This window comes from Schistocerca piceifrons, chromosome 6, assembly GCF_021461385.2.
Source record: "Schistocerca piceifrons isolate TAMUIC-IGC-003096 chromosome 6, iqSchPice1.1, whole genome shotgun sequence".
Taxonomy (NCBI): domain Eukaryota; kingdom Metazoa; phylum Arthropoda; class Insecta; order Orthoptera; family Acrididae; genus Schistocerca; species Schistocerca piceifrons.
Window position 1 is genome coordinate 340,170,047 of NC_060143.1, and position 21,609 is coordinate 340,191,655.

At 41.7% G+C, this 21,609-nt stretch overlaps 1 protein-coding gene across 1 annotated transcript in view; it reads right to left on the bottom strand.

Annotated features, from left to right (window-relative positions):
• Positions 1–373: 373 nt before the first annotated feature.
• LOC124803312 (odorant receptor Or2-like) overlaps positions 374–21,609 on the bottom strand; it is a 64,128-nt gene continuing 42,892 nt past the window's right edge. The window contains exons 3-4 of the mRNA XM_047264496.1: positions 10,648–10,747; positions 374–529 (exon numbers count right to left, since the gene is read on the bottom strand). Of these exons, the coding sequence (XP_047120452.1) occupies positions 374–529; positions 10,648–10,747 (256 nt within the window). The remainder of the gene's footprint in view (positions 530–10,647; positions 10,748–21,609) is intronic.

The window sequence follows — 21,609 nt, forward strand, 5'->3', positions numbered from 1 at the left end:
AAGAACACTTTCTGACCTCAATAATAATGACATATATTGTGCAGAATGACGTATTTCATGATAAGCATAATGGATTCTGACAGCATAGTGAAATCCTACTTCCGCTTTTCTCTGTTGATATCCAGAAATCCGTGGGTCAAGGCAGTCTGATGGTTCCAGTATTCTTGACTTCCAGAAAGCATTTGACTCAGCACCACATTTACGACGCACATCCATATTATTGAGGAATGAAGGTATTCGATTAGTAGAAATATTTTCATGAAAATACCAAGGTATTCCAGTTCTCATATTAAGATTTGCTGGCAGTCTGCTTCCGTAAATACCCGCACTCTTTTCAGCCGCGTATGTACGTTGCCAGGAAATGCAAAGCATTTTATCCGGTAAGTGACACCACAGCATAGCTGTCAGTCAGTAAGCGCCTCACCTCTGTTATGAGGTCGTCACCGAACCAGCAGAAGACGAACAGCTGAGCGAGCATGATGAAGAGGTAGCAGCCGAACTTCCCAGCATCCACTAACTGCTGCGCACGCTGCAAAGAAATCAAAGGCTGAGGTTAAGTGAAAGGGTGATAAACTAAATAATTACTGCGATGCTCAGCAACCAATAACACTGTTGTTATTTTCCTCCAGAGATATCATTTCACAACTCGTCACATACATCATCAATATTGCGTTCACGAAACACAAGTAATTCTTTATTTCGAATCATATTTACAAACCTCATGGTAATGGACAATTCGAAAGGGCAGACTTCAGTAAGTAAATTACAGTGTACCGTGCAATTTGTACTACCTATTTCTTTCCAGGTTACCTACCACGCACTGTGCGAATTTCTTTAGAGATGAAGACACTGTCCCAAAAGCTGTGAGTTAACTTTGAACTGATTTGCTAACTGCCAGTGAACGCTGTGATGGCTCCTCTAACATGATACATGATTTTTTTCCGTTCTCGTCCAAAGAACAGGGTTGTGTTCAACCTCTCTCTAGACTCCGAGGGCCCGGGGTTCAGCACGTTCTTATCACATTCCGCTGTCTCAGCATACGCTATTCGTGTTAACAAGCTGCGACCAGATCCTGGGCCAATTCCGTCGGAGTGCTGTCGAATGATAAAGAATATTTTTTTTTAGTAAGGATTCTTCACTCTGCACTCTCCGTGTTACTGAAGAATGCCTCCCACAGCTCACTACATACCTACCCTGAAGTGAGAAGCAGCTAGCCTGCAATATATTGTTTGGCTGTCCAGATTTACAACAAATTGTATTGTCCAGCTCCATTGCATACCAACCAGAACAGCATTTGTACAGGTTTGTATATGCAGTAATACAGTAATACCCCGACTTAGGCTAACCTGTTTTACGTAAATCCGTAGTTGCGCGATTCGTCTGTTTGAGCGCCGCGGCCTCTGTTCCTCTTCCGCCCCCCATAACTCCCTATCCGCTAGTCACTTTCATGTCACTTCATCTTTTCCATATCATCACTTCATTTCATCACCACGTCATGCCATCCCTCCCCCATCCTCACCGCCCCACATGCCATCCCCACCGCCCCTCACGCCCTCATCCATTTTCCGCCTAATCCTTACAGGCCCTTCCCATTTCACCTCTCCATCTGTCACTCTTTGACTTCTTTCTCTTTTGCCCCCCCCCCCCCCACACCATTTCATCCCCTCATGACTGTCTGCCACCACCGTCACCAATGCCGCCATGAAGATGAGGCCAGGAAAATGGCCATTCATTTTCATTCACGTCTTACTGTCCTTCTCCTTTCCTTTACTTTGTCATTTACCTGTAAACTACCGGCTAGTCAATGAGCCGTTCGTTTTCCTTACTCTCTCACTGTCCCTTATACTATCCTTTCATCTGTTATTATTAAATAATACGCCGGCCAGCCAATTGGGCCGTTCGTATTCCTGCTTCTTCTACTATCCCTCTAACTATTCTTTCATCTTTAAAAAAAAAATACCAGCACACCATCAAGTAAACTCCAGCACCCCCATGAAATTCCCCACACAACCCACCAAGATTGAAGGTGAAGCGCCCCAGCGGCGCTAGTACTTCACACTCTGTCGAGGTCTAAAACCTCTTCATGTGCGAGCGAGCGACCTCTCTGTTCCTCCACTCCACCCACAGCGTATGGCTTACGACAGGTTCGGATGTGTTCCGTGCAGGACCGTTTCATCCACAGCGCTGGCATGATTGATAGATACTGCGTCATACAAACGAAACGGAACTGATTTATTCCCATCAAACTAATGTAAACTTAATATTATCAAAAATTAGAAATTGTCAGTTGACAAAGAAGTGTGATGTACTGAAATCAACAATCTCAACAGCATTTATAAAACGTAAAGGAAAACTCTCGAAGCTATGAAAAAGGCTAAGCCTTTGAATTCAAGTATCATCTGTAAAAATTGTGGTATTATCGCTCACATGCTAACGATGTTAAATTATGATGTGATAATCAAGTACGGGTGAAAAATAGTCCTGTTGATCGGAACTTGGTGAGCCCTTAAACTAAGCTGATTTTTGAGAGATTGAAAGAAGCTGGGGAGGGGAGGGGGGTGGCCAAAGATGAAATGTTTGAAGCTAGTAACGGCCGGTTTGGCCGAATCAAAAGCCGTTGTAATTGGCCTAGAAACGCAGAAAATGGTGACGCTCCAAGCGCTGATAGGTTGCGTCGCTCTGTCCAAAGAAAATCAAGGCAGTGATAGAAGAAGCCAAACCAGATTCAACATAGACGAAACTGACTTGTTCTGGAGGAAGATAACGAAAATAACTTTTATTGCGCGTGAAGGGAAAACCTTTCCAGATTTTAAAGTCACCAAAGATCGATAGACAGTGATGGTTGGCGAGAATGCAGTTGGTGATTGTAAATTAAATGCACACTTAGTTTATCGCTCAGAAAATCCAGGAGCTTTAAAAATACATCTAAATCTGGGCTGCCCGTGACTTGGAGATCATATGCTAAAGATTGGGCGACAGCTTCCCTTTCTGAGGACTTCATACCTGAAGTCGAAAGTTATTGCCCATTAAAACAAATCCCATTTTAAGTGACGCTATTAGTCGACAACCCATCAGGTCATCCTACTGTCACTCTAATTGATTTCGACTAACATGAGACAGAACCGGCCGAAGTGGCCGTGCGGTTAAAGGCGCTGCAGTCTGGAACCGCAAGACCGCTACGGTCGCAGGTTCGAATCCTGCCTCGGGCATGGATGTTTGTGATGTCCTTAGGTTAGTTAGGTTTAACTAGTTGTAAGTTCTAGGGGGCTAATGACCTCAGCAGTTGAGTCCCATAGTGCTCAGAGCCATTTGAACCATTTTTAACGTGAGACAGTTGTAGTTTTGCCACCGAATACAACCAGCTTGCTTCAACCTATGGGCTAAGGAGTCATTAAAACATTTAAAGCTTACTACGTTAAGGGAATCTTTTGGGCGCCTGCATGAAGCTATAGGACAGAAAATGAAGAGCTCTTTTTTAAAGACTTTTGAAAGCAATTCAATGTATTGGATGCCGTGAGAATTATTGGACGATTTTGCAATGAAATTTCACAAAAATTTTAAATTGCGTCTGGAAAAATCGGTGTCCAATTTTATTCACCACTGGGAACCAGGGGGAATCAGCGCCAGATACTGATCAAATTGATAATGTGATTCTCTTGCGAGACAAATTTACAGGGGGATAGTGATGAGGTTCAAGAACTGCTGGATTCACACAATCAGCAACTAAAAAGCGATGAGCTTATAGAAATGTTTCAGCAAGAGGACAGTATTGAACAACCTAAATCTTTAGACCCCTTTCAGTCAGAAGATCAAATGGCGGTTGCAAACTTGACAGAAGGCCTCGGTTCAACTGAAAAAAAAGTTACAAATTTTAGAAAATATAGACTCTAACGAAATGCGCATTCATGTAACAAAGTGGGGAATAAAGAGTCCATTAGTGCGCTAGGAGGATATTTTGCGTGAGAACAAAAAAAAGTGTTGGCTCGTCAAACGATACAGCAGGAAATTTGGAAATTCGTGGTAAGGTCTTATGGTACCAAACTGCTGAGTTCATCAGTCCTTAAGCTTACATACTACTTAATCTATAACTTACGCTAAGGACATCACAAACACCCATGCCCGAAGGAGTACTCGAACCTCCGACAGGGACAGCCGCGCTGAGATACAGCAGGTAGCAACGTCTCAACAACAGTATAGCAGTATAGCAGGCATGTGGTGGAGTGTTGGTTGTCAGTGGATCAGGGCACAGCAGCGCCAGGATAGGAGTGCATGACATGGTATGTGTGGTGTGCGTACTGTAAGACCTTCGGTACACACACCATCAGATTATTTGACTTGTCGCTCTAACGAAGTAGGCGAGTGTCAGCAATATGTCTCGTGGTCGTATCGTGGCGTGTTTATCTTCTGCCGTTAGGTCAGACGATAGAAATGCCACTTGCACGCTTAGAGTAGCAGATTGACGGTGACCAACTTTAAACAGAACTTGATTAATTTTCACACACTTTTATTAAAATAATAAAAAGGATAGACATTACGTAACTTGATTCTGGATGCCGTTTACAATTGACAATCTGAAGTTCCTTTGGTCTTGGTACTTTAATCTTATTCTCACATATCTCTGATACTTGACTAAGTGTCTATACATTTCTCTTCATGGCTATGTACAGGAATATGATAATCTTATTAGGTGCAGACTGAAACTTGACTATAGACTAACGCAGACTAATGCAGACTGACTAATCGGAGGTCTGTACATTCGTTATAATACCTCGAACGTTCAGGTATCACTGCGCGAGTGTGATCCTCGAGGAGAAAAGGTTCTACGTTAGCAGCAATCTCGTTGGCTGCGTTACATATCATTTTCTAGGATGTTTTTGTTGTACCTCTATCAAGGACTGTTATTATACCTTCCAACATGACTAACAGAAAAAGAAAGAACATGCTCATGCAGCTGGATTTGTATTAAAACAAGGGGGAGAGCAGGAGGCTTGATCTTTACTGGTCCAGGGCTGTCAGGTGTTACCCACTGACAGTATTATCTGTGTGTCAGACATGGTCCTCAAAGTCATCTTCATTTTCCAGCAGTGTTATCTCATGTGTCTGGGACACAGAGAGGGCCAAGGTACATGCGGGAAGTATCTGGCAGTTAAGTTAAAGTAAGTTACAAGAACAGTGCTTTCCCACCATTCAACTTGTGGCGTTATAGTGGACACTGACCAGTAACCGTGGAAGTGACACGCTGACCTGACACCAAGCTGAGTCAACAGCAGTCTAACTCTGGACTCACGAGGTGGTCAGTAACGTCTTCTTCTCCATGGTGGCCGGAGAACAGCAGCAGACAGCGATGATGAGTGGCCCCATAGAGGCGGTGGCGAATTGTTGGGTGTCAAGTCCTAGTTGGTCAAACAACAGTCCTTTGCGGCCCAGTCCCCAACTCGCATAATTCTTAAACCTCGTTTCGTTCTGGTCTACTAGGGAATGTCCTATAGTAATTTTACACACTGATAATGCAGGGAAGTACTTAGTACATATTTTGTTCCATTGTAAAGTTTGTTTAACTCGGATTTATTAACACATCACGCTCTGTTATTGGTTTAACGGTTTATTTAAATATCGTGCTATGCTATTTGTTGTTAGAATGGATGCACTGCTATTTGGGGAAAATCCGTTAAATTAAAGCGAATAGCATTGGGAGATAGAAGTGGTTAAAGTAGATGTCGTGACGTCTTTATTTTATAATAATTCAGCAATATACTGTAATGTCAATTTGTCTTACGTAGTATGTAATACGATCATTTGCAGAATACGCTACGGTGTTATTTTATTATTGTAACACGCTCGCATACTGAAATGTCCAAGTGTGTTAACAGGTCTCTCTCTCCCTGTCTCTCCAGTGGGCTGTAGTTACAAAAATGTTTTAATGACCTGATGGGGAGGAAACAATAACAATTTTATAGAAAATATTATTATTATTATTATTATTATTATTATTATTATTACTTAAACTATCACAAATTTACAATCATTTAGAAACACTGAATGCCTTCATTGTTCAAACAACAAGATCCATCCTGCTCATTGTCATCAGCCGAGAATTCTCACTGGTTTTACCCCATCACTTTTCCAACAATTTCACTTGTAACTCTCCAGTCTACATCTACATCTACTTCTCTGTCCACATATATACTTCGCAATCCACCATCCGGTGCGTGGAGGAGGGTACCCTATACCACTACTAGTCGTTCCTTTCCTGTTCCACTCGCAAATAGAGCGAGGGAAAAACGACTGTCTTTATGCCTCCGTATGAGCCCTAGATGGACTGATAACGTAAGGAATGAGGAGGCACAGGTAGACTCGGAGACGAAAGGAATAAGTGGAAAACACTAATAAGGAGAAGGGACAGGATAATAGGACATCCGTTAAGACATGAGGCAATGACTTCCATGGTACTGGAGGGAAATGTAGAGGGCAAAATCTGTAGAGGAAGACAGAGATTGGAATACATCCAGCACATAATTCGTGGCGGGCCGCATGAAACCAGTCAGCAGACTGACGACCGAAAAAGAAAAAAAAAGGGACCCCCAATATCTCGAGGACTTTACACGCAATGTATGTTGGCATCAGTAGAATCATTCCGCAGTCACCTTCAAATGCCGGTTCACTAAATTGCTTTGTTTGTCGGCAACTGTTCTCGATTAGTGTGAAGGTAGTGAGGAGAAACCTTTGTCATCAGCACTATGCTCATCATGTCCCGGCAACATGTCTTTAATCACTTTAAGTTCTCCAACCCTTAACGTAGACATACGACTCTTGGGGAATAACTGCACGTATACCATTCAGTGCATTCTCCAACGACGTACTGGATGAACTCAGACAATGATGGTGGTGATTTTTCATTAATCATTCTGAGGAGGTGACATCTAACTCTTAGTCGAGTGTTGTCCATTGTAGAATAAAGTTATCAGACATGACCATGCTATTTAAAGCACGATCCAGCATCTAAAATGCGACTTGCTTCGGAACAAATGAATTCTCTTTGGCAGTCAAAGGAAACATCATACATTGTTCTGGACAACATAGCAATGAGGCAGTCTCACGTAATATCAGTCTCTCTTCTTTAGAATGAAAGAATTTTTTTCCTCTTTATCTTGAGTAGGAAGTCTGCCTCCTTCAAATTCAGCCATGGATTGACTCGCAACTTCCTGAACCAGGCAAAAAAGCCTTCTTTTTGCCAATCTCTGCTGCTGTTGGCATTTAGAACGGGAATGACGATAGTCATGCAGTTGGGTTGCTATTAATAAAATGGGGAAGAATGGGGGAACTCGATTCGTATTGGTTCAGGTGGTTCCCATCTTTTTTTATCACACGTAACTGTTTCTGTAACAATGTCCTAGACCATTATCTGGTACAGTGGATGAGTGAACGTCATTTTCCCAGTTTTGCAACTGCCCGAGGTGCGTGGCCACGCCACGTTCTGCTGGGGAGGGGTTTCACATGGGTTCTCGCTAATTTTAGGACACACAGTTGCTCTGAGGCAGTGGCAACACATCACAGGGGCTTCGGGTTACACCAGATAACACACGCAATATCCTGAGATGTGGGGTTTTCCCAGGAGGAGGGGGGGGGGGCATGGAGGTAGGGGTCCCAGAAATCTTATCTTACCAGTAACGTTGAGGTAAGTTGGTTATTAGGACCAGAAACGGCAGTGCTATCTTTTTACCATCGGAAACAGACTTGCAGCAGTAGCCAAACGTCCCAGATAAGGACACCCAGCAAAAATTCCTAAGGTAAATTTCTTCTTATAGGCATGTAATACACAAACTACCATTGGAAATTATTTTGCCAAAATGGTGCAGCTTAGGTGTTGTTTAGCACCCTGCACTGTACGGTTGTACCGTCAGCAGTAGACAGAGTTGCTGTATGTCGCAGCAAAATGCAGCTTTTCCAAAGACATGATGGGAGGCTAATTCGTGTCATAAATCATCCGGCTGGAATGAATACAAATGCTCCCAGCTCCGGCAGCAGCAGCATTCCTTCAGTGCTGAGCATTCACTTGGCGCAGCATCCTTGCCAGTCATTGGTCGAATGTGTGGCAAGCTGCTACAGACTCACTGAACAGCGTGACCAACTACGCGGAGCCACTGACATATGAGCGTCAGTGCGTCCTGACGTCTGGGCTTAAAACTAGATCTTCCGAGGCGAGGCCACCTTGTGGCAGCTATCACCTCCAGCCAGTCTCTGAGGATCCAAAGTTCGACTCATAGTGTCTGCACGTTCCTGACACACATTTAAGGCCGTAAACGATGACCAGATTGTTGTGGTACTCATGGCCCCCCGCATTAGATTACGAGCCCTGAACCCAGGATCAGAGATTGGCCCCCTTATTTTATAGTCTTATGCTACATTTTTAGACTGCAATTTACCCTGAAAATACAAGGTACCATTGTGGTAACTATTTTATAAAACCAAACTAAATTATGAAAATTATTTTACTAAAAATTGGCACAACAAGTATATTCATTTAGCAAACTAAGTGTAGTGTCAGGATGTACAAAATTAGGTAAACTGATAAGACAATAAATGAGGAGGTCCTCCACACAATCGACGAGGACAGTTACATGTGGAAAACATTGACAAGAAGTTAGCACATGTGTTTAGACATCATGGAATAACCACCCACTCTACGTACAAGGGTCGTTCAGTAAGCATTGCAATTTTTTTCCTTCAAGCAGGTTGGTTTTATTCAGGATTCCAGTACATTATATCATTCCCCATCCTTGGATACAAAAATATATTTTTCAGTATAATTTTCGTTCAATACGATGGCCTTACGCTACCTTACTCGGAGGACCTGTAAGCTGCATGGTACCGCTATACTGGTCGATGTCAGAGCCAGTGTCTTGCTCCATCAATAACCTCCCTGTCATCCACGTATTGCTTCCCATGGAGTACATCTTTCATTGCACCATATAGATGGGAACATAACTTAGATTACCCTAACTGGTGTAGCAGTGTGTCAGCGCTACAAACAGAGACGTTCAGTTGAGCAGCGAGATGTTTGATTGTGGTCGGTCGATCACCGCGAATGAATCTACACGTCCCAACACTGCAGGAGTCACAGGTTTGTGCGGCTAGCTGGCAAGCGCGAGATGGAAAGCTTTGTGCGACTTTATCGTTATGGTGGCAGACGCACGCCCAACGACTCACCGTGCTTTTGTTCACTGCCAGGTCTCCGTAGAAATTCAACAAGCGTGCCTGAATATCTGCGATGCTCTGCCTTTCCACCAAAAGAAACACAATGACAATTCTCTGGTTGGAACGCACCTAGATCACAGACGCAATTTTCAAGGCTACATTCAGCACTACATTTATCAGAACTTCACGAAACTATAGGGGCTGAAGCAGGAACGTTCTACGATATCCCACAACAAATTTCGAATTTCTATCAACTACAATTCCCCAAAGAAAGTGTTGCATCTCTTATCGAAAGCGCTTCATATCTAAGCATCCATTCGAGTTATACACTTAATGGAATTACACACGTTGTTGTTGTTGTTGTGGTCTTCAGTCCACCGACTGGTTTGATGCAGCTCTCCATGCTACTCTATCCTGTGCAAGTTTCTTCATCTCGCAGTAGCTACTACAACCTACATCCTTCTGAATGTTTAGTGTATTCATCTCTTGGTCTCCCTCTACGATTTTTACCCTCCGCGCTGCTCTAAACTGGTGACTCCTTGATGCCATAGAACATGTCCTACCAAGCAATCCCTTCTTCTAGTCAAGCTGTGCCACAAATTTATCTTCTGCCTAGTTCTATTCAGTACCTCCTCATTAGTTATGTGATCTACCCATCTAATTTTCAGCATCCTTCTGTAGCATCACATATCGAAAGCTTCTATTCTCTTTTTGTCTAAATTATTTATCGTCCACGTTTCACTTCCAAACAAATACTTTCAGAAAAGACTTCCTGACACTTAAATCTATACTCGATGTTAACAAATTTCTCTTCTTCAGAAACGCTTTCCTTGCCATTCCCAGTCTACATTTTATATCCTCTCTACTTCGACTATCATTAGTTATTTTGCTCCCCAAATAGAAAAACTCATTTACTACTTTAAGCGTCTCATTTCCTAATCTAATACCATCAGCATCATCCGATTTAATTCGACTACATTCCATTATCCTCGTTTGCTTTTGTTGATGTTCATCTTATATCCTCCTTTCAAGACACTATCCATTCCGTTCAGCTGCTCTTCCAGGTCCTTTGCTGTCTCTGACAGAATTACAATGTCATCGGCGAACCTCAAAGTTTTAATTTCTTCTCCATGGATTTTAATTCCTACTCCGAATTTTTCTTTTGTTTCCTTTACTGCTTGCTCAATGTACAGATTGAATAACATCGGGGAGAGGCTACAACCTTGTCTCACTCCCTTCCCAACCACTGATTCCCTTTCACGCCCCTCGACTCTTATAACTGCCATCTGGTTTCTGTATAAATTGTAAATAGCCTTTCGCTCCCTGTATTTTACCCCTGCCACCTTCAGAATGGAATTACACACCTGACCCAAAAAGATAAAATGAAGAATACGCCAGACATCCAGATGTTCACGCAGTCTTTCACGTTACAGTAAGTTGCTAGACACTTACCATGGCGATCTGGTACAGCTGGATGCAGACCGCGAACCCGATGGACACACTCTGTGCTAGCAGAGTTGCAGCCAAGCACTTCTCCAGCAATTTGGCGTTCCTACATACGCAAAGAACAAAGGTAATATGTTAGCTCATAATGTTTCGAAATTATATGTAATCTAAAAGTGAATAAGGCAACATTTGGTAGTTATCCTCAGTGGAAAGTATTGCAACACAACAGTTATGCAGTGTAGTTCACCTTCCGGAGACGCAACAAGAAAATATACAATGCCTACTTTATGGAGTAGATAACACTTTGGAAAAAGCGTTCGACAATGTAAAATGGTGTAAAATGTTCGAAAATATGATAAAAACAGGAGTAAGCTGTAGGAAAAGACGTGTAATGTACAATAGGTACAAAAAAACAGTATGGAACAAGAACAGCGGAAGACCAAAAATGAAGTGCTCGGATTAAAAAGGGTGTAAGACAGCGCTATCCTCAGTGAAAGTGAAGAATAATTACAGGATCTGGTGAACAGAATGAAAACTCTAATGAGTACAGAATACTGATTAAGAGTAAATCGAAGAACGACAAAAGTAATGAGAAACAACACAAATGAGAATAGCAGAAACTTAGCATCAGAATTGGAGATCAAAAAGTAGATGACGTTAAGGAATTCTGCTACCTAAGCAACAAAATAACCGATGACAGACTGAGCAAGAAGGACACCAAAAGCAGACTAACACTGGCAAAAAGGGCATTCCGATCCAAGAGAGGTCTACCAGTGTCAAACATAAGGCTTAATTTGAGGAACAAATTTCTGACGTGCGTTTGGAGCACAGCACTGTATGGCAGTGAGATATGGACTGTGGGAAAACCGGGAACAGAAGGTAACACAATCATATGCGATGTGGTGCTATACAAGAATGCTGGCAGTAAGGTGGACTAATAAAGTGAGGAAAGAGGATGTTCTGGGCAGAATCGACGAGGAAAGGAATATATGGCAAACGCTGGCAAGGAGAAGAGACAGAATGATTGGACACCTGTTAAGATACCAGCAAATAACTTCCACTGTACTATGAGTGAGCTGTACAGGAAGGCGGAGATTGGGATACAGCCCGAAAATTTGGAATAACTTGAAAATAGTGGGAAGTTCCTATGGGACCAAACTGCTGAGGTCATCGGAACCCTAGGCTTAATCACTACTTAATCTAACTTACGCTAAGAGCAACACACACACCCATGCCCGAGGGTGGACTCAAATCTTGAATGGGTGGAGCCGTGTGAACCGTGGCAAGGCGCCCCAGACCGCACGGCTACCCCGCGTGGCCAGCCAGCAAATAATTGAGGAAGTAGGTTGCAAGTGCTACTCAGAGATGAAGAGACTGGCACAAGACAGGAATTCATGGAGGGCCACATCAAGCCAGTCAGAAGACTGATGACTGATGACTCAAAAAAAAAAAAAAAGAAACTTTTGACTGCAGCGTTAGAATACGACGAGTCCAAGATGGGCGTGGTTGTTGTAGAATTTTTGATATTCGCACTTGGCGTTGTCTCGATACGATGGAGTTTGTGACAGTACTACTGCAATGCTACTGTTTAACTCTCACCAGCCTTAACAGACAATGTTTGCAGTTGCTCTGTTCGACTCATCATCTCCTAGATGTCAGCAATTGTCACATTAAGGCTTCGTTATAAATGCAGCAAAAGTATTACAAACAAATCTGTGCTCTCAGAGAAGACTTCCCATACTGGAGGTCGCATGCACATTTTTCGATGTCGTGTAATGATCTTGAAAAACATGTTTTCCGCAGTTTAATATCATCTTTCACTTTCAAAAACAGTGTTGAGATTGACTGTTGTGTATTGAAAGAAGAACAACTCTGACGACACGATAATTATAGCTGCTGGCTGGCAAGAAAGAAGCTGACAGTCACTACGCCAACAGGTGACCATGAAAGTCTCAACAGTACTGTTAGTCCCAGTAAACACTCCACACCCATTCTCTAACGAAGCGAACTCCTATACATAAAACTTTTACTTTACAAATGAGCTAATTTATTAAACGTTTGAAATTACGTTTAAAGTTCGTTGGAAGTCGATAAGTGCTCTCACTATCAAACACTGGGTGAGTATAGTCTGGGTAACTTACACTCTGTTTCGAGCAGAAACTGATTTTTCTCGTATCTGGGTGTTTAATTATGTGTCGTACAATGATATAATTCTGTAGGTGCATTCACTGTTATGTGTAGATACAGTCTGCAAAATTTTGTTATGAATAGGGTTACCAGTAAAGCAGTAATATAAGTGGCGATCCATAAGTTTCCGTATGAGGCCGTTGCTGCGGCGTATGTGCAATATAACGCGGCTCTGATGCGGTTGTATAAGCACCGACACTAAGCAAGGGATTGGTATGGCATTCATGTCTTTCTGACGTGCGAATGCGAAATGCGACAACGTAAACTATGGGAATGTTGTAATTTCTTAGACTTTCCCGGCGATTTGATGACATCTCGTGGAAATCGGGTTTTCTGCCGCCAGGCACCGGGCAGGCATAAATATGCGACCCGGTCCAGCAAGCAGCCAGTCTCAGGGAACACCTGATGAAGACGTCAAGTAATGACGTCGAAATATCGTGTTTGGAAGACGCTGATATCCGGCAGAAAACCCGATTTCCGTGAGATATGGGAATGTTATTAGCAAATGCGTCCAAACAGGACGAGCGTGCTGTCATTCTCTTCTTGGCTACCTCAAGACGAACACCGGTAGACATCCACTGGAGAATGAAGAATGCATATGGGACAAGGTGACTGTCAATAAATACCTTTGTGGAATTGTGCGTCAAGGGGCGCTTCTCCTTCATGACAACTCAAGCACCATGCAGCCAATATCTTAAGACAGACGCCAACTTAAGTGGGAGACACTCGAGCAACCGCCGTATAGTGCTGATCTCTCCTCATGCAACCATCACGCCTTCGGTCCCTAAAAAAGGCTTTGAAGGACAGTCGATTTCTGCTGCACGAGAATCTGCAGGACACGGTGTTTAACCAAAATCTTCAAATTAGTGAGTCGGTGGGATCATTGCCTCATGCTCAACGTGATTTTGCCCAATTGGCAATTGTTGAAAGTCTTTATGTGATCTCATTCGCAAATAATGGATGAATTTAGTTTGTGTAATTTGCGAGCAGTGTATTACGCTGCCTTAAGACATACATACAATTTCTAATTCTAATATTTGTCTTACTGTATTACACCTTTAACATAAGATTATGCCTGATAATGAGTACATTCTTACATCATTTCAAGTTTTTAAATTCGGTCAATAATTATATGAATCGTTGAAACAGAAATTTTGTTGCCCCTGGAAGCCTTTAGATAGGCAATCAGCAACTGCTACTGTGCACCATGCACCGGTTTAGCCGTGTAGTAACGTATATTGTTGTAAACTTTAGGAAGTCTAAAAGTCCTACAATGTATATGTGTAGGTCGCCGAATGACGAATAATATAGACCTCTGATTTCAGGTTTATGTGTAACCTCCCCTCCCCTCTAGTTTAATCAACCCGTTACCAAATCATTTCTTGTAATAGCGCTATGGGACGTTCCTGTTCCACTCATGCTATACCCCATATAATTTTATAAACTTATAATACTTTTCACTCTCCATCCCTGAAGACAGAGTGGGCTGTGCGAGTAATGAACAGTTGAAGAGTGAGGAACTTCTCAGCCAAACACCAACCGAACTAGTAGTGGGACATTTGCTGCACAACCGAAGAAACCATCCCGAAAGCTTTGGTCAGAACCGGGGGATTGAAACTACTTTTAATTTAATTATTGGATAAAATCGGGGGTTTAGGGTGATAGCGGCGTACGTACAGAACTGGCCACTTTGACATGTCCCCTTCACCACTTCCTTAAAGCTGGGAAACTGTTGAAAGAATGTACGAAGGTGCTAGGAAAGTTCTGAACTAAGACGCAACAATAAGTCGCAGGAGGCTGATTGTTGCTGTCTTCTGAGATTACTTCATACTTGCATTGCCGCTGTGCCAAGTCTGTGGGCGCAAGTCGTTCATTAGCAGGGTTAGTTTGAAGTGCCTGCTATGACATCGTGGTCATGAAGTGAGATTCGGGCAGTTTTTCGGTACAGCTTCACGCGTGGCTTAAACATAGACTAATGCTTTGAAGAAATAACTCTTACACTCGGTCATGTGTTTCCACATCGTACAACTATATTGTTCAAATGTGTGTGAAATCTTATGGGACTTAAATGCTATGGTCATCAGTCCCTAAGCTTACACACTACTTAACCTAAATTATCCTAAGGACAAACACACACACACATACCCGAGGGAGGACTCGAACCTCCGCCGGGACCAGCCGCACAGTCCATACAATTATATTCAGGTAATAATTCCAAAGAGGAAATTTCACTCTGGAGGACGCTGAGAGGACGGGAAGGCCACGATCATCAGTTCCGGTGGAAAACATTGACGCTGTGAGGAAAATGCGAGAGGAAGACTTGAGAATGACCTATAAGCAGATAGAGGATACCTTAGGGCTAAATGTAACAGCATTTCGTTCGATTCTGCATGATCCTGTACAAGTAAAGAAACTTTGTTGTCTCTGGGTGCCGCGTAGTCTGAAGGAAGAGCAGATAACACGACGTGTGGTTTGGTGCAGGCACATGTTAAAGAAATTTTTTGAGGGATAATTTCAGAATGTGAATTACATCACGATAGGTAATGAGACTTGGTTGTACTATTGTGACGTACCGACTAAGACTCAAAACAAAGTTTAGGTCTTTGAAGATGACGACACATCCGTAGCTGTCAGAAATTCTCGATCCCTAAAGAAGAAAATGATAGGTTTCTTTTTTCGAATCGAGTGGAATTGTCGAGCATGTTGTTGTGGAAACACAGAAGCCAGCCACATCCAAGTATTGAGCAGTGCCTCCCAACGTCATCCAACCTTTGAAGAACCTGCGACCGAAGTGAAGATTGGACTCTCGGTTCCTCTATCACGTCAACGCTAGAGCTCACCGCGCCAAAGCATGCACCGAATATTTGCGGGGTACAGGACTGAAACTTGTTGAGCACCCTCTTTACAATCCAGACATTGCTCCTTGTGACTTCGCACGTGAAAGTGAGGCTGAAAGCAGTGCAATTTTCAAGTGATGAGGATCTCCTGAGGGCTTGGTACAACCAGTGTGCTTTACTCCCTGCAGAAACATGGGAGAACTGGTTCAGGGGTTGACCTCTGAGGACGGAGAGGTGTATTCCGTATGGAGGGAATTACTTCGAAAAAATTAAATGAATAAAGCTGTATTCCAAAACTTACCTAATACCCTTTACTCACTAAGAAGATCATGAATAGCACCTACGTGAACCTAGGTGCTAGCAGTGGTAGTGTTTCTACTGTAGCAAATTTCTTTTGCTTTCATCTCACAGCATGTATTTTGTACATCTGCCGTTACTACTTTAAACCCCCGTTTATATCTTAGATAAAAATTATGAAAGACTAGAGTATGTACAGGTGGAATTGTTCATGTGTGTACACGATAAAGTTGATGAGTTACTCGACAGGTGCAGTGTACCTATACAGTATGCCCAGAAACAGTCTGAAAAGTTATTGTTAAGAGAAAAATTCGATACCATTGAAGTTAGCCAATCAGGAAGTTGTGCGTGCGAATTCAAGACATCCCCCAAGAGACGGTGCCGCTACACGTGTTCTTAGTTTGATTTCTTACAACTGAACAAGACAGCGATACGAAACTGGGCATGGACGGTAGTGAGGACAGAATCCAATCCAAAGGCTCACCAGTCTCGCACACTGTCATCTACGCTAAGACAACAACTGACATTAACAGTATCTGGCGGGCAGCTTGAGTCTGCCTGCGCAACTGTCTGATTGGCTAACTTCAATGCTAATTAGCTCAGAAACGGTACAACGTATCAAATTTTTTTCTTAGCAGTTATTTCTCAGGACGGCCTATCCTGCAACACCCTTACAAGCTTTTCAGGTTGTTTCTGATCACACTGTGTGTACCTACAACAGTTGACGAAAAAATGACGTTTATTATCTATTGTTAAAGCCGTCGGTGGCTCAGAAAAGAGTTCAGTATGCACCAAAAAATGTTTAATGTGATGTCCAAAAACATTAAATGTCTGATAGGTGGAAAACCAAGTTTTAGATGTAATCTAAAGTCATTTCTCATTGGAAACTCTTTCTACTGAATGGAAGAATTTTTAATGAAAAACTTGTAGCCCATAAAAAATAAATAAAAAATAAAAAAGACAAGTGTTGAAATGTAACTGAATAAATGGAAAATTGAAATCCCATGCAGCTGGACAGAGCGTAGGGGATGATGCGGGAGACCCGCACCGCCGTACTAGTCAAGGTCCTAATGGATATGGTTTGCCATTGCCTTCCTCCGACCGTAATGGGGATGACTGATGATGAAGACGAAACACCATGTAAGTAGGCTGTTTAGGTTTTTATGTTGGTAACGCCACGTAGCGCTCTGTATGAAAATCACAGACTGTGCTGTGTGCAGTCTGTGGCTGGTTTGCATTGTTGGAATGTTTGCTATTGTAGTGTTGGGCAGTTGGATGTGAACAGCGTGTACAGTGTTGCCAATTTAGCGACTTTGTCGCTAGAAATGGCGACTTTTGCCTTCGTCTTAGCGATAAAAAGAAACTTTTTAGCGACAAAAATTATTTAGCGACTTATCTGGCGACTTTTGCACTACTAACGACTTTTGAAGTACAAATCAAAACTATTTTGGGCCAGTATTTTCATTAACAAAACTAAGATTTTAACTGTAGAATGGGTACTACACTGACTTTGTTCTAGATTTAAGAAGTTAAATTAAGCTCTTAGCAGATCATGTAGCATTGTTCAGCATTTAGTAAGCCTGAATGTAGGAATTGCCTACAGAGTAAGAAAACCTTGACTATAGAACAATTTATTATTCACTACATACTAGCCTGTTATCGTCGATAGCGTATCGATCTATAGTTCTTCAACTTTTGAACTCCTTTTATTTTTCGAATTGACAAAAAACATACGTAATATTAAGTATAATAAAATACATTTCTGTCCAGTAACCTCTAATTTTTCGAAATTTTAACTAGCAGTGAAATTATTACCACATACACAGTGGTAATGCAAGAACAATTCGGTGGGGGTACCTCAGACATTATTACGTTTTAAACAATGAACAATAGGACTGATATCGAGTTACCGAGTGAGTAGATTGTTTCATGACTTCTAGTTCGCCTGAGTTTTGATGTATTTTCAGTGATTATAAATTCATGAAACTTATGTTGTGGTGGATTACATAATGGATTTACTGCAGAAGAAGAAGCAGCACGCTCAAAAATATCGGGAAGCGTGGGAAGCAGAACCTGAATTCAATGGGTGGCTGAAACGAGAGTCGGAGACTTATCGAAGCCAAGATGTCAAGTATGTGCAACAGAGTTCGTGATATTAGAAAGCATTCGAAAACTATTAAGCATAAACAAAAAATTGATTAAAAAAAACACAAACCACCTTACCTGTGAAAATTGATCCGAAAACTACAGTTGGAATAGCAAGCAGAGCGGAAGGCGCCTTTTCTTTATTTATTGCTGAACATTGTTCTATTTTAGCTGTAGATCGTTTAGGAATACTGTGCAAGAAGGTGTTTTCCGCTGATGAGGGCGCTAAAAACATGCAATTACATCGTGCGAAGTGCACTAACATTATAACTGAAGTTTTGGCTCCATATTTTACACAATCATTGGTTGAAGATACAGGTAAGCAAAAATACAGTGTACTAATAGATGATTCCACAGATGTATCAATATCTTAAATGCTAGGTATCGTTATACGGTATTATATTGTAAACAACCAAACCATTAGATCAGCATTTCTCAAACTCGCTGTTGTAGAAACTGGAGATTCAAGAAATCTGGCTGCTGTTCTTGTGAATTCTTTGAAAGATCTCAAACTTCCAATCGCTAATATGGTAGGAATTGGCACAGATAATGCTTCTGCAATGGTTGGAATAAACAATAGGCTTTTTGAACAACTCAAGAGAGAATATGGTTTGAAGCATTTGGTATTGATCCGTTGCATTTCTCACTCTCTTCAGCTTGCAGTTTCCCACGCCTCACTGAATACCATACCTAGAAACATAGAGTTTCTTGTATGGAAAACCTACAACTGGTTCTCCATTTCACCCAAAAGACAAGAGGAATATGAAAAGGTTTATGAAACAATAAATTGTGGAAAACAGCCACTAAAAATTTTGAAGGTCTGTGCAACACGTTGGCTTTCAATTGAACCAGCAATACGAACAATTCTGGAGCACTGGGAAGAACTAAAGCTACTTTTTTCACTTGCCATGGTTCAAGACAATTGTTACACTGCCGATCTTTTGTACAAGATGTATTATGACAACTCAAATCGTCTTTACATGTGTTTCCTTAAACATGCTTTAAAAGACGTACAAATAGCAATAAAAGCTTTTGAAGGAGAAGACGATGACCCCACTAAATTACTACATACACTTGTATTTCTCATGCAGTCGCTCGGACAAAACAGTTTTTCCAACTGTTGATTTGTTGACAAAACCAGTTCCAAGCGAATGTATGAACGCAAATCCGAACCTTGGCTTTATGTTTGAACAGAAATTGTCTGAATCAAGTTTGTCTGAAGAAAATAAAGTTTATTTGAAGAAAAGATGCATTCAGTTTAGTCTGAAACTCACAAAACAAATTCAACAAAGACTGCCAAGTAACGTTACGATCCTGAAAAAAAATGTCAATGCTGAATGTTGAAGAAACACTAAAAGTGAATAAAAATAATGCTGTAGCGGATGTAGCCAAAGAATTAGGTTTTAGTGGCGATTTCATAGACGGTATGCTGCAAGAATGGCATAATATCAACTTCATTAGGAATAACACTACTAACACTGTTCGATTTTGGAGTGAGGTTTTGCAGTATAAAAATGCCGCAGGTGAGAATCCTTTTTCTTTGATTTCACAACTAGCAATGACTGTTCTATGCCTACCGCATTCAAATGCAGAAGTGGATAGAGTATTCAGTTCTATGAACATTATAAAAACTAAACAACGTAACAGATTATCGTTAAAGACAATTAATACTTTGATCATATTGAGAGTCCAGTTGAAGAAACAAAATAAAGATTGTGCATTTTTGACATACCATCAGATGTATCGGAGCTTATTGGTGCTAACTAAAGTTACTCTTTTGCGACAAAACCAATCGAACTGCAACATCATCTTTTGAGCGATGTTCAACCCTGTGCATCAACTACAGTTCTGTCAAGCATGAAACAGAAGAGTTATTCGATCTTCTGAGTGACGACGATGAATAGCTCACATACCGGAATGTATATATTTTGTAACTTAATTTGAGTTCTTGCTTTCTTTTGTTACAAATATAACTGTATATTTCTATTATATTTGACTACTGTGATTGAAACAACAATTTATGTGTTGTGTCAATTATGATAACATGTTTAATTAAACGTTAGTGTATTTTATATGTATGTTGTTGCAAGCGATGCATCATTTAATTAAGACAATATCGCAACTATGTATGAGACAATTTTTATTAATATTTTATTACCCCTCCCCCCCTCCCCACTGGCTTATTGCACCATTCAAATTTTCAGTACAACTCTAGTAAAATCAGTTTTAGCGACTTTCTAGCGACTTTTGATATTGAATATAGCGACTCAGGTTTTTTAGAGTTGGCAACACTGAGTGTGTAGCGTTGCGCAGTTGGAGGTGAGCCGCCAGCAGTGGTGGATGTGCGGAGAGCGATGGCAGAATTTTGAGTGCGGGCGATCTGGACGTGTGTCCATCAGAAAGAGTAAATTTGTAATACTGGATATCATGAACTCATATATATATGATGACTTTTGAATATTATTAAGGAAAATACATTGTTTGTTCTGTATCAAAATCTTTCATTTGCTAACTATGCCTATCAGTAGTTAGTGCCTTCACTAGTAAGAATCCATTATTTAGGTGGCAGTATTGGCGCCCGCTGTATTGCAATAGTTCGAGTAACGAAGATTTTTGTGAGGTAGGTGATTCATGAAAGGCATAGGTTATTGTTAGTCAGGGCCATTCTTTTGTAGGGATTATTGAAAGTCAGATTGCGTTGCGCTAAAAATATTGTGTGTCAGTTTAGTGTTGATCAAAATAAGTAAAGAGAGAAATGTCAGTACGTTCAGTTCTGCTCAGCTGTTTGAAAATCAAATAACGTAAGAGGTTTATCAGCACAGTAATTCATAAAATTTTTCTAAGAGGAGGTTTCAAACAACATCCAGTCATCTCGTGGCAGGTGAAAAAACCCCGATCCCGCCGGGAATCTAACCCGGGACCCCGTGCTCGGGAACCGAGAACGCTACCGCGAGACCACGAGCGGCGGACTAACTGAATGAATGGGACTAAAAATATAACCATGGACCTTGCCGTTGGTGGGGAGGCTTGCGTGCCTCAGCGATACAGATGGCCGTACCGTAGGTGCAACCACAACGGGGGGGGGGGGGTATTTGTTGAGAGGCCAGACAAACGTGTGGTTCCTGAAGAGGGACAGCAGCCTTTTCAGTAGTTGCAGGGGCAACAGTCTGGATGATTGACTGATCTGGCCTTTTAACATTAACCAAAACGGCCTTGCTGTGCTGGTACTGCGAACGGCTGAAAGCATGGGGAAACTACAGTCGTAATTTTTCCCGAGGGCATGCAGCTTTACTGTATGGTTAAATGATGATGGCGTCCTCTTGGGTAAAATATTCCGGAGGTAAAATAGTCCCCCATTCGGATCTCCGGGCAGGGACAACTCAAGAGGACATCGTTATCAGGAGAAAGAAGACTGGCGTTCTACGGATCGGAGCGTGGAATGTCAGATCCCTTAAACGGGCAGGTAGGTTAGAAAATTTAAAAAGAGAAATGGATAGGTTGA